The sequence below is a fragment of the Cicer arietinum genome, chromosome 6, assembly GCF_000331145.2.
Source record: "Cicer arietinum cultivar CDC Frontier isolate Library 1 chromosome 6, Cicar.CDCFrontier_v2.0, whole genome shotgun sequence".
Lineage (NCBI taxonomy): Eukaryota > Viridiplantae > Streptophyta > Magnoliopsida > Fabales > Fabaceae > Cicer > Cicer arietinum.
In genome coordinates, this window is record NC_021165.2 from 61,747,324 (window position 1) to 61,762,336 (window position 15,013).

At 28.4% G+C, this 15,013-nt stretch overlaps 2 protein-coding genes across 2 annotated transcripts in view; one reads left to right on the forward strand and one right to left on the reverse strand.

The window, feature by feature from the left end:
* LOC101508690 (GTPase LSG1-1-like) overlaps positions 1–1,194 on the forward strand; it is a 5,879-nt gene extending 4,685 nt beyond the window's left edge. The window contains exon 8 of the mRNA XM_004506174.4: positions 1–1,194. Coding sequence (XP_004506231.1) covers positions 1–816 — 816 coding nt within the window. The 3' untranslated portion in view covers positions 817–1,194.
* Positions 1,195–8,272: 7,078 nt separating this feature from the next.
* Positions 8,273–12,706, reverse strand: LOC101508377 (uncharacterized). The gene is made up of 5 exons (XM_004506172.4): positions 12,372–12,706; positions 10,277–10,427; positions 9,723–9,845; positions 8,865–8,967; positions 8,273–8,767 (listed from the first exon to the last, which is right to left on the reverse strand). The coding sequence occupies exons 2-5, from the start codon at positions 10,369–10,371 to the stop codon at positions 8,534–8,536; spliced, it is 555 nt and encodes a 184-aa protein (XP_004506229.1). The 5' UTR covers positions 10,372–10,427; positions 12,372–12,706; the 3' UTR covers positions 8,273–8,533.
* Positions 12,707–15,013: the final 2,307 nt, after the last annotated feature.

The window sequence follows — 15,013 nt, forward strand, 5'->3', positions numbered from 1 at the left end:
GTAGGGAAAAGTTCAACTATCAATGCTCTGGTTGGTCAAAAACGAACTGGTGTCACCTCTACCCCAGGAAAAACAAAGCACTTTCAGACATTAATTATTTCCGAAAAGTTGACCCTTTGTGATTGTCCTGGATTAGTTTTTCCGTCTTTCTCCAGCTCAAGATATGAGATGATTGCCTGTGGAGTGTTGCCTATTGATAGAATGACCGAACACCGGGCATCTGTCCAAGTTGTAGCCAATAGAGTCCCGAGACATGCCCTAGAAGAGATCTATAAGATTAGTCTTCCTAAACCTAAGTCATACGAGTCCCAATCCCGCCCCCCTCTAGCATCTGAACTTTTGAGAACATATTGTGCTTCTCGTGGACATGTTGCTTCTAGTGGACTGCCAGATGAAACCAGAGCAGCTCGTCAGATACTGAAAGATTACATTGATGGGAAGCTGCCTCATTATGAAATGCCCCCTGATGTGTCAAATCAGGAATTAGCTTCAGAAGATCCCAATGAACATGACCAAGTTGGTTTGCATGAGTCAGATTCATCTGGTATTGAAGATTCTTCAGATGTTGAGACTGAACTTGCACCAAAACTTGAACACGTATTGGACGACCTCAGTTCATTTGACATCGCTAATGGGCTTGCTTCAAACAAAGTTGCGGTTAAGAAGTCTAAGGAATCTCAGAAGCACCATAAAAAGCCTCAAAGGAAAAAGGATCGTTCGTGGAGAGCCGGGAAAGCTGGGAACGATGATACCGACGGGATGCCAATTGCAAGATTCCATCAGAAGCCAGTAAATGCAGGTCCTCTGAAGGTTTGATACAGTGATGTCAAATAGTTGTTACAGCTGTGCTATATCGGAATTTGAACAACGGTGTTGCTCTGCAATATGCTATTTAGTACAAACTGTTGTCAAATCACCGCTATTGCACACTATAGCGTAGCGAAATTTAAACAAACCGCCATCTTCTGTGATCCACAATTGGCAACACTGGTTTGATAAGGTCATACCCTCTTGTTTATGTGCAATGTCTTGTCTGTTAGACGCATATGTACATAGTTACTCTGAGGAAAAAAGTTAAAATATTGTATTCGCAACTTTTAGTTTTTGTTCTGAATATTGGGGTGAAAATGATGTCTTAGGATTGAAAAATAAGATATTTTGATTATCCAGATTTAAGTTCGCATCATGTTCTCATATGCTCTTGTGTATGACAAAAATAGCTGACACAGTTGATTATTTGATTGCATTACAAAGGATCGAAAGCTCTAATGTGAATATTGACAGGTAAATTTAATGTTATTTTTGGATAGTAGTTAATTTTATAATATGGGAGTCCAATTGAATTAAATAAAAAAGAATAAAATTAGTGTTTGAATGTTTCTGTAAATATAGGTAGAGTAGAAATAAAAGTTGATTTTCTGTAAAAAATAAAAGTTTTTTGGTACATTAAAAAAAAACTAATATTTTTATATTTTAATAAAAAAAATATAAAACGATATATTATATTTGTAACGTTCTTAATTAAATTTATTTTATGCTTGTAGAAAAGTTTAAATTTATTTCATTCTATTATTTTTATGAATCCAATGTGTATCATGTGTGAAATTGGTGGTGTATTTTGTTTCTTTTTTTACAAACCATTGGTGCCGTAGTAGTTTTTTTACAAAACATTGGTGCCCTAATTGAAAAGAAGAGTATACTTATCACAAATGGAAAGCATAATTTGTTTTACCCAAAAAAGCAATTAAATATTTTTACTCAAGATTTAACTCAATCACACTAAATGTTAAAAAGAAAGTGAACCAAGGATAAATTACACATTAGCATTAAATCATACTCTGAATTTTGCCACTAGAGATTGAAATTATAATTAAAACTATTTATTTTAGTTTTGATCCACCACTAAAAGAATATTTTGTTACGTTTCAATAAATTCGTCGATGCTATGTTGCATTGTTTAAATACCATCTCATTACGAACTCTCTATATAACCTAAATACTTGCAAACCAAATAATTAGAAGCTTTTGTCACATTTTCTTGTCACTAAAAGTTAGTCCTTCAAATTGTCTAATATATTGAGAAGTCTCCATATGAAAATCACTTTGAATACCTGGTCATACCAAAATATATGTCCAAATTCAATAAAAAATAGAGCAATCTAAGAATAAATATTGAACCGATTTTATTCGATCACACCCTCCAACACATATAATTGACTCTTGCTCTAACATTCCTCGATTACTTAAATTATCTTTAGTAGGAAGTCTATTGATAGAAAATTTTCACGAAAAAAGACAATTTGAGTGTTACTATTTTATTCTAAATGATGTCATATAAATTGTCAACCATGTTTGATTCATCCGCCAACAAATGATAAGTCATTTTGACTGAATAGACATCTTCATGGGTATGTTTTCATATCCACCTATTAGATACATTTTTCTACAAAATAAAAGTTTTCAAGAAAGTGGTACATTCAAAAACAAGATTTTCTTCCTAAAAAACAAAGTTATTTCACCACTAAAACAAACAACCTATCAAAATGCTCGCACAAGACTCCAACCCCCAACCATTTATCAAACTAAAAAGATCTCACTCCCATCCCCCCACCTTCCTATACAAACTATAATAAAAAAACTAGCTCTTCAAATTATCTAACATAATGAGAAGCCTCCCTAAGAAAATCACTTTTAATCTCTAGTCGTTCAAAAATATATATCCAAATCCAACTAAAAATAGGACAATCAAAAAATAAAATGTTGAATCAATTCTATTTGATTCACCCTTCAACATACATAATTGTTGTTCCAACATTCCTCAACTACTCAAATTATTTTTTTAACAAATTAGTATTAATACAATATAATTCAATCATGTTTAAAAGAGATGACACATTTTATAACTATTTTCTTTTTTGGAAAAACTATTAAAATTTGTTAGAGTCTTGTACGAATTTGACGAATCTTATATGAATTTTAAACAATTAAATAAAAAATGTTAAAAAGAATGTGTTGCTCTCATTATTCATAATTTATTTTTTATCCCTTAAAACAAACCTCTTCTAACCTTTGAGATTCTAACCTTTGATATGTTTGTTATTTGTTGCTGAGTGTTTAATTCAAGCAATTAACACTTGGGATGAAGCAGGATGAAAATAATATTTTCTTAGATGAAATCTTTTATTTATTTATTTTTAGACCCGTTTATTTTCATTTTTTTGTAACAATATCATGTTTTTATTTATATAATAATTGTTCACTCTAAAAGTTTTTTTTTTTCTTTCTCTTTATTAACAAATAAAATCAATACAAATTTTAAATAATAGAAATAGAACATGCTTTTATAACATAAATCAAAATGCCTGCCTTTGACATTGAAAAAATAAATACGCGTACAATTTAATAATTACTTAATTACAATTACATTTTTACTTTTATTTTGAATGGATTATATGCTATTGTTTGACCACGAAATGATAAATAAATTAAGTTATATCAACCACTAAACCTCGAATTAAAAAAGTTTAAATTTTATGCACGGATGATAGTAAAAAAATATTTTACATAAATAAATATATTATGATTAATCATATGCATAATATGTTATTAATGATATAAAATGCATAATATGTTATTAATGATATAAAAGTTGAAATTGACTTTACATCAATAGAAATAGTGTATAAAAAATAAATGAAAGAAAATCAACCACAACTTTGTAGTCTAAAGCCACTAACTTCAGTTTACTAAAATGGTTTCATCTAGTGATCTTTTTCTTCTTATATATCACGTTTAAATAAAAGAATCTAAATACTCTACTTTAAAACTAACTAGTTTGTAACCCGTGCGTCAGCACAGAAACAACAATTTTAATAAATAAATGGCTATATAATAGATATATAATATATATATATATATATATATATATATATATATATATTAAATTTCATAAATTTTATTGACATTAAAAAAAATAAATTGATTTAAAAAAAATAATTTACATTAAAAAAATTAAAAAAATCTAATTTTAACTTAACTTTAAAACTACTTTCTTATAGGTTCAATGTTATTGATAAAAAGTATGACTCTAACACTACTCTTTAATCTTACTCAAATGATGATGTCTTATTTTTGAATTCTACACATAATATTTTTTCTTTTCAAAAAACTTATTATAAAGCAATACTTTTAATTTTAAACAAATAAAAACAATAATTATTAAAAAAAAATTAAATAATTAGATTAGATGAAATAATTTTTTTTTAAATAATAGACATGGACATATATAAAATAAGTAAATTAGTAAATGTAAAGATGAGTAAGTAACTTAATAATGAATTTTTATTTTTATTATTCAAAATATGTTATTTATATGAAATACATGACATTTAAGAATTAATATAAATTTTGCTGTATCAAGTGGCAAAATATATTTCATTTTAGTACTACTCACAGAATGAATCGATGAAATGAATTGTTTTTTTAATTCATACATAAATTTTATATTTTCTTAAATAAATTATTATTTTTCTCTTCAATATTCTGGAAATTTAATTGAATTCACGTTAAGAAGCCTAAATAAAATTTATATTTACTTAAATAAATTATTATTTTTTATTTAATATAACTGTGTGCCAACACTATTTATTAGACAACGTAAAATCAAAATTATTAGCACGGACAGCAACTATTTGTGAGAGAATTTAAAATCAGAGTTATTAAGACAAATCTTGTATAAAAGAATAGAAATATAAATATACAAATGTACTGACTATTTATGAGTGAATTTAAAATCGGAATTATTAAGACAAATGTTATATAAGAGGATAGAAATATACATATACAAATTTACAATTTTTTGAGACAAAATTAAGAAACATAAACAATACAAAATATATATATACATAACAAAATAGTAATATTTTTTTATAAATAAAATAAAATAAGATTGAAAAAAATTTACCATTTAAGTAATTCGTGTGAACATATACTCCAGAAAGTTTTTAGAAGCACGAACAAATACATAGTTTCATCAGCAATATTAATCTCAAATCGAGAAATAAAAGCTCGCGAATCTCAGTACTATTTCCATTGCATAAAAGTTTTGTTTGACATTGAGGAGATCTAGACAGAAACCACAGTAGCACAACTCTAACCATCAAATTTCATGACTCATTTTTTTGGAGAAATTGAAGCAACAAACTTTGATGAAGAAATTGAAGCAACTGATTTTATGATTTTTGTTTCAGACTGACATTGGATAAAGATGAATAACAAAGTTTTGGTAAAAAAAATTTAAAAAAGGAATTGTATATTTAAAAAAGGAATTGTATATACCGAGATAATATGAATGATATTTATAATGGAGACACAGAATTGAAAAGATACCGTTTACGGAGCACGAGAATTAAGAAAGAAAGTAGGAGGGAATTAAAAGAATTCATAAAATAAAATAAATTAATTTGAAGAGGTGGTTGTTAAAGTAGTGTTTAAAAAATAATTTCAAAAAGTGTCTCGTCGTGGTGGGTGTAATTGAACCTATTTTGCTGTTATTCTTTTTCTTTTCTAACTGACCACTAAATTCTCAACGGTGAAACGTAAGTAGTGGTGTAATGTATTTTATTTTTAATTCATTCTTTTATTTTTTTAATTGGCCACTAACTTTTCAACTGACATGTACAAAGTCGTGTAACATAAATTTAATTTAATTATAAAAAAAATATTATCATTTTGCTTTATTAAATTGTATAGATTTTTAATTTATTTTCTTATTTTTTAATTGGTCATTCATTTCTCGTGTAATGGAAGTTTTATTTTTTTCTTAAAAAAAATCTTTTATTTTTAATTTATTTTTCTTATTTTTTAATTGGCCATTAACTTCTCAACGGACGCATAGAAAAAACTGTCAAGTCGTGGTATATTGTATTTTATTTTTAATTTTTTAATTGACCATTAAATTCTCAGCGGATGTATCGTGGTGGTGTAACAGAAGTTTTATGCTTTTCTTAAAAAAAAAAAATTTATTTTTAATTCATTTCTTTTATTTTTTAATTGGCCATTAACTTCTCAATATTAATAGAAACTTGATATTTTCTTAACACTCTGGTTTGTTGACACGTGTCAAACTTGCCAATTTATCATGTTTGCTTTATTATAATGTATAGATATAATAAAATACTTATTTTTTTTAATCTTTGCATTATCAAAATGCGACCACGTGAAACAAAAAAAAAAAAAAAAATAGTAGTTGACCGCATCTTAGATATGCAACTTTCTTCTACACAATTATATTATTTTTCATTTTCTTTTATATTAATTGGTAAAATAAACAAAAAAAAATTAAAAATATTAATTATTAATAATATAAATTAATTAAAGTCAGAAAAAAATTATAGATTTAATATAATTGTTGATAAATTTGGACAATATTTTAAAGGCTAAATAACACTTGCGGTCCCTTAACTTAATTTCAGTTAACATTTTATTCCTTTATTTATTTTTTCTCGATTCAATCCTTTATTTTAATTTTAAGTGGAAATTTGATCTTTTATGTTTTAAAATGTCAACAATGTTATCCTTTTTTTTTACAAAAATTTAAAAAATTCATCAAAACTTTCAAACAAAACCCGTAAAATTAATTATCATCTTCAATATAATGCAAATTTCATCAAATTCATAACTTAAATCTTTAAATAAACTCATATTTTCATTCTTTATTTGATGAATTTGATGGTATTGGAGATGAAAATATGAGTGTATTTGAATATTTGAGTTATGCATTTGATGAAATTTGCATTATATTGAAGATGATTATTAATTTTATGGATTTTGTTTGAAAATTTTGATGAGTTTTTTAACTTTTTGTAAGAAAAAGGATATCATTGTTGACATTTTAAAATATAAAAGATCAAATTGTCACTTAAAATTAAAATAAAGGACCAAATCGAAAAGAAAAAAAAAAATAAAAGACTAAAACGTTAATTGAAATTAAATTAAGTGACCGCAAATACTATTTAATCTATTTTAACTTATGATCGGATGACCGATATAATCTCACATTTTATTTCTTTCTATTTTATTCTTTCATTCATGATATACTCTAATTATGTTTCTTTCATAGAAAAAAAAACAAGATACATAATAATATAATAACGGGAAGGAATACATTAAGAAATCAAAGTGTATAACTATTTATAATTTAAGAGTATAAAATAGAATGAAAAACTTCTAATTTTTAATAACAGATGTGGCTTAGAGTAACTTCAAATAAAAAAGAGTAGTTTTTATAAATAAAAAATAGTAGTTTTTATAAATAAAAAATAATGATAACTATTATTTTTTCTTAATGTGATAAAGGAAGATTAGAAGTATGAGTAGTTTAAAATGACTATGTGAAAGTGGGAGTAGTTGAAATATTTATTTTATCAATTGATACAAAGAAATGAAAAAAAAATACATGTATGTAGAAGGTTGCATTCGCAATACTACCTTTAATTATTTTTGTTTTACATAATCGTATCATATAAATTATGGTATATTAATCTCAAAATGGAGTATTTTGAAATTTATTTTTAAAAGTGGGATATAAATGAAAAAAAATTCCCATCTAGTTTTATTATAAATCCAACATTAAATCTACCTTTAGATTAGTTCGTAACAATTATTTGCCAGATAATAAGAAATTTTTCAATTAAATTTGCTAGGAGGGTATTCGTGGTTATCCAATCTTACACATGAACAAAAACCAAAAACTTGATGAAAATACTTTTATAAAACAACTATCATTTTATTCAATATTATTTTTTCCTGTTTAATATGGTCTAGTATCATTTTCTCAGCTTTTTCCCAGTGAATGTATATTACTAATCAAGATATTTTTCAGCCAAACCAAGAATAAAAATAAAATTCTTCAAAATGCTTTAGTGATCAGCCATTTCAAATTTTCTTAACAAGAAGCTATAGTTCTAAATAATTTAGAGGAAGGCTTAGAAAGCTATCTTGATACAATTGCAAGCAGAACAAATATTCCAAATCTACAACCTACAAATCTGTTTGTTAGGACAGGAAACATGAATAATTTCAAAAGTGGTGGCAAACTTTGTTATTTAGGCACTACAGATAATTTCAAATCCTTTTCGTAGCATGTAGTAATACTCAGATGTATGTACTTTTATTGAGGAAGCATTTCATAACGGTAAACGCAAAGAAGCTCCATGAATACTGGTTAATGAACAAACTGACAACAAAACAGAGACTTCGACACAAGACCAAAGAAGAAACAACAACTTGCATGAAATTTTGGAATAACTTTCTAATACAATTGACTTTTTTATAAGTAGAAATTGAACTCAATGCTCAAAGTTTACAACATTCACTAACTCACTAGCAAAGTTGATTTAAAATAGCAAAATAGTACCCGATATTAGGGCAGAAGTGTGCACTTTATAGTGACAGACTGGATTGAATTATTGCAAAGATTATTTCTTCATGAGCCAAAGTTTCAATATAATATCCTAACTTTACCCTGCAAAAATCACCAACCACCTCCTCCGAATCTCAGCTTGGATTCCTCTTTCTTTTGCTCCACAAGTTCAAGTATCTTAGGATTGAAGAAACGATCACGAACATATTTCTTCTCCTCAGCTTGAATCTCTTTGATAGGACAAGGATATGGGTTTGGAGGAAGTCTCTTTCCTTGAAGGCGTGCTATTTGCTTCAGACGGGCATATGCTTTCTTCTTTGCCTTCTTCTCTGCTATATATTCCATCTAGAAAGCAAAAGATAAAACATGTGACTATTAGAGGACAAAAGGGAAAAACAAATTGTGGAAATAACATATTCATGAACCAATTTAGGTTACATACATCTGCTACATCCATTGCTTCTTCCTCACTAATGCCTTGCTCTTTCAACTCCAGAACCCTTAAGGCGAATAGACGAGATGGAGGGGGTTCAATAGCAGAAAACCTGTTGAATGTGAAACATTACTCATAAGTATAAACAAATAATGCATTTGAAGCTTCAATTTTACTATCACCACAGACAAGTAGACATGGACTATGGCAAATTTAAGAGTCATCTTGATAAAAATTACCACACTATGCATCCTGTTTATGCGCTCGTCATCAATTAGTAACAACTATTCCATCAAGGAATTCTTAAAGAGCACTTGAGGAACACACAACCATCAACAGAACATACAAGCTAAGAATTAACAGATAGCGAAAGGAAACAGACTCGCAAACATAGTCTCTCGATCAAGAAAAATAAGCTGAAGTAGTAAATATGTTCCGTATCAAGAACAGGGTTACAATCAACAAACTCAAACTAAACAGATGATTTAGATGTTTACATTAGGCATTATAAACAGAACTGGGCAGTTAAATGCTTTTTTAGAGGCTCATATAAACAAATGTGTTCAAAGAGGAGGCCCGAACTAAAAATTTGCATCCAAAAGCACTATAGTTAGTAACAAACATAAAAGCTCTTGTTCACTATTAAACCAAGAATCAAATTGGATCTTGAAGGCAAACATTTCCCCATTCACGTATCAGACAATTAGAATATCAACTAAAAGTTTCTTTCATGATCACGTCATATCACCATATAGAAGCCAAACTCATAAAAGACAAGCACATCTTACAGCTATACAAAAATTGGGATAAGATGTTTCAAACATTGTATATGGAAAATGTACAGTAACAAGAGAAAAAGGACAATACTTGATGGGATCATGGTATTTTGAATCTGGGTATTTTTTGTAAAACTTCTTTACATAAACATCCTCAGGAAGAGTGATGGTCTGAATTTTCCCCACAGGCCGAGGAAATGTCGCTGGTGGTGCCCTGGTAAGCACAATAAAAATAAAATATTAGACAACTGTTCACCCTTCCAGAAAAGGGAATAAAAAGGCCATAAGGATTAACACTGCTAGAAATAAATGTCCATATAAAATTTCAGCAGCAAATACATGACCTCCCATGAATTCCTAAATAATTTAACTTATTAGTGTAGCATAGACCAAGACTGGGAAAAAACAATTTCACAAGAACCATGATCCTTAGTGCAATTCAGGAAAAATAATTAAATAAATTTCAAAAATAAAGAAACAAACACTGAAAAAAATGCCATCGGGCAGCAAAACAACATGACTGATAAAAACCTAGATACGAGATTCCTAAATGGTACAATAAAAACTAAAACAGATATTCAAAGGCACTAACTTAGGACATTAAATCAGAAAGAGAGTTCAAACATGAAAGATCAGGAGATTAACTGTTCCATGGCTTTGAGCCACACAGGTTCTGCCTTGGCCAAACCCTTCACAAGCTTTCTGGTTCGAGAAAGCAAATCTCCTCTCATAAACGACATTGTTCCACTTGTTTGTTTTTCGTTCTCTGTTGCTAGTTGCTACAATGCGCCTCTTGCTGTTGCAGACAACAAGAACACAAGTTAAAATAATAAAACAGTGTAATAAAGCTGAGTCACACAAATAAGGCTGGATCCTTTTAGTAAACCAGGTTTATTGATTTAACTTACTTTTATGTAAACTAATTTTAAAATGTTTGATTATTCATAGAGCTTAGCTTGTATCAATCTTTTATTTTATTTCTAAAAGCATAAGGCGCTAGAGAAAGAGTTTCCCACTCATTTAGTCTGCCAAAATGAAGGACAAATCGGTCATCACAGTGAGATAAAACATCTCTTAAAACCTGTGTGTTCTGTTTAACTCTTCGCATCTTCCCAATGCATCTTTTACGTGCACTTCAGTTTTTTTTTTTCTTTCCGCTTCGTATCTCCTTCTTAAAGTATGTTAGTATTCCATAATCCAAAGCAGACTGTGCACCACTTCATTTTCCCATTGAGTGCATTCCATTTTCTCTTTTTGAACAAAGGAAGTGGTCACAGCTTTTGTGGAGTTCGCAGAGGCCTCATAGTGGAGCTCCAGCTTTGCTTGCGGCAAAGGTTGTGCGATTGAGGTGCGTTATTCAGAAACCCAACAGAGTTTGGTATGATTTGTGATTAGTTTATCAGCTTCAATTGACCTCTTATATAAAAGATGCATCCAGAAATTTATTTTTTAGTTCATAATTAAGGTATAAACTTTTTGTGATAGTGACGGCTTTTTTTCATATGTAACAAACTGACCTATTAGAACTCAATACTCCCCAAGGGTACTTTAAAGAGGGGGAGAAATTTTGCATGAGGAGACTAATGAAAGAAGAAACTATTGATGATAGACTCCTTGTCATTGGTGGATCCAGGACCCTTATTAGGAGGTGCAGAATATTTAACTTTAAATAATAATTATAATTATAATTATATCTACAATAGTAACATACTCAAAAAATTACATTGTATTTAATTTAAATTGTACTAAAATAATTACATACATACTAGACCACGTAGCTATTTCAATTTCAACTTTCAAGTTAAATGAACCATATGAACTAACAAACACATAAATACTAGAACACAAATAAAATCTTTGCACCTTTATAACACATTTTTTCTGAATAATATACGCATACGCACATACTAATATTGATGCACACGCTTAAATTGGGTGGAATGAACTTGTCAGTAGATGGAACTTAAATGAAAGAAATGGTAAAGTGAATAGGAAGATGAATAAAACATGAGAAAGAAACTAAGAAATATGGTTTCCCATAATCTGTCAACAAATTATAGGAACTCACTAGTGAAAGCCAGCTTGTACGCTTGGTGTTTTAAGTCTGATCAGCATTATACAAACACTTACATTGTAATCATTCATTATAAGTGCCAACAAAATACAATGATATATTTCTGGATCAAATATTTAACTAAAGGTAGTAACTGAATGCTAATTTATAAAATAAAGTGAAAAGTGAACTGCTATATGCTTCTTAATGATTGAAGCCAGCACAGCCCACTGATTGAATGATCTCCTTTTATTTTTTCATTTGACAGAACACATCAAGCATGATTCATCATTGAAGTTTGAACTTTTGAAGGTAAATGGGTAAATTAAGAAGCATATAGCAATTCACTGTTGTATTATATCAGCACAACACAATTCAACTATAGGTATTTCTAGCATTATCTAGCACAATTCATTTTGTGTCAATCATCTTCACTTTCCTACAGTAAGAAAAAATCTTGATTCTAATAATTCAAAGCATGATCAAAACCAAAATCAACATGTCCAATGAGCATGAAACCAACAGACAAAATGTTTCATATATAATCAAGTACCTAACCAGCATCAACATTTCCTCCAATATTGGATTCAAATTCTGCTGCCAATTTAGGAAAAAAAATCACAAAACCCTAAAATCCCAATTTAAAAAATCTTAAAACCACAAAACTCTTAACATCAAGCTCCTTACCTTTGCTGAACTTGCAATCTTCTCTGTAAAGGATGGAAAGAAAACGCGAATGGGACGGAGAAAACGGGATTGAGGAAAAAAACGCGACTTTGAGAAAACGTCAGTCTCTTGGCTGCGCGAGGGCTAAGTGAAGGCTAAAAGAGGAAGCCGCGGTGGCCGGTGGTGGCGCCTAATAGGCTACCGCCGGCGGAGCAGTGGTTGTGTGGTGAGGAGATTGGAAAAGAGATGAGAGAAATTAGGTTCAGAGAGAAGTGTAGAGAGAAGAGTGTAATGGAAATATGAGGGTAATTTCAGAGCTTGGGTGTATTGGGTCTATGGTGAAAAAAAAATAATCCAAGTGGTCATAATGCAAAAACATAGAAGTATCAGTGCAATTTTTCAAAGTTCAGGGGACAAGTGCACATCCTCAAGTGCACACTAGATCCACTCCTGCTCTTGTGCCTAATAATAAGAAACAAATAGTGTAAAGATGCTTTCTAAATTTTTTATTCTTTTGAGCTTGAAAGTTAACGTTTACGTGATTTATCACTCAAATAAAGGTTGCAAACATGTAAGAAAAGAGTTGGATTATTATTGAAGGTCTAAGAAGGCATTTTGAAACAAGTAAAGAAAACTTCTGCCCAACACTGTATGGTATTCCAAGGTGCTGCACACACCTAAGCGACATTTTCATAATCCACATGTACATAGTATGAGTGATCTTAACCTCTTAACACAATTGCAATGTTATCTATCATTTTATTTGAATTTGAATTCTTTGTATTTGTAACTAATAATTCTATGCTTAGTGTTTCACTTTCCACATGTTATTCTTTGTGCTTTCAAATTTGATGTAAAAAAGAAATGAAAATTGATTAAGATAACTCTAAAGTTTAATAACAACCACCTTTTGAAAATAACTACTCCATTATCTATTTTTGTAGGACATCAATGTAAAACAGACATTACATTCTCGTAAATCTAATTAAATAATAAATTTGGGACACAAAGTCCTACTTAAAACAAGGTTTATTCTTTTTCCTATTTTTTGTGTTTATTTTTCATGAATAAAAGAGAAAAAATAGATTTTCAAGAATGCATCCCTCGTGCTATTCATGGTTTTCAATTCTACAAAAGATACTCAAGAAAAGACACATTAGTGGCGTGCCTGATCTAATGAATTCTTTGTATTTGTAACTAATAATTCTATGCTTAGTGTTTCACTTTCCACATGTTATTCTTTGTGCTTTCAAATTTGATGTAAAAAAGAAATGAAAATTGATTAAGATAACTCTAAAGTTTAATAACAACCACCTTTTGAAAATAACTACTCCATTATCTATTTTTGTAGGACATCAATGTAAAACAGACATTACATTCTCGTAAATCTAATTAAATAATAAATTTGGGACACAAAGTCCTACTTAAAACAAGGTTTATTCTTTTTCCTATTTTTTGTGTTTATTTTTCATGAATAAAAGAGAAAAAATAGATTTTCAAGAATGCATCCATCGTGCTATTCATGGTTTTCAATTCTACAAAAGATACTCAAGAAAAGACACATTAGTGGCATGCCTGATCTAATGAATCCCTATTTGGGCACTAACTTTATTAAGAGTTATCACTCAACAATTTATAAAAGAACATGTTAGGAATAAATAAAGGACATAAACAATGATTAAAGTCATATTCACCTCTGCATCCAAGTTATGTATATGGTAAAAAATTACCACAATAATTTAAAGTTAGGAAGGTCACTAACATATTAGGAGGTTTAAAGTGAAATTGTTATGAATCTTTTTAAAGTTAATAAATAAATTATTAATATTTTATTTAATAGTTATCGAAATTTATTTGATTGAACATAAAAACTCATGTAGAATATTTTATCTTTTAGTTAAATAATAAAATAGTGTGTATGTATGTTGTACCATTCAAAGAACTCATGTTAATAATGTGTTCAAAACTTATCTCATGATTTATGAATTTATATATATAATTTCTCCAATCCCTACTGCCTTGAATAATTTGCAACAAAAACAAAATAACATTCATATCTAATAAAATCTATATCAATTTTAATAATACATTTTTTCTACCAATACATTTCTCAAACTACCAACATTTTCAATTTTATTTTTTTTATCAATAGACTCTTTCGAGATTTAATAAGAGTTTTAACTCAATTTTATTCATATTATTGAATTGAGATTTATATCTTATATTATTTATTAAATTAATATAATTAATATTGTATAATATTTTTTTAAAATTGATAATAAAATCAATTAATTTAATATTTATTGAACAATATTAAATTTATATAATATTTTATCTGTTTTAGTTTTTAAAATAGTAGAATGTGAGAATTTTTTATTAACTAAAAAAAATATTTATTACAGTAATCAATGATTGATACAAATTTATATAATTAGTTAATTTTTTAAAGAAAGAGAATGTGTTATTAGATTACAACTTGATACAAACTTATTTTTATATTGAAGCGTCACGGTTATGGGAGAAGAAGAGAATCTGTTCGCAAAGAAGAGAATATGTTTATAAACTAAATGCAGATCACTCATGTAATAAACAATATATAGATGATACAAAATTATTTATAAAGAAAATATTATTTTATTTTGAGATCATGAATGAATAAAGAA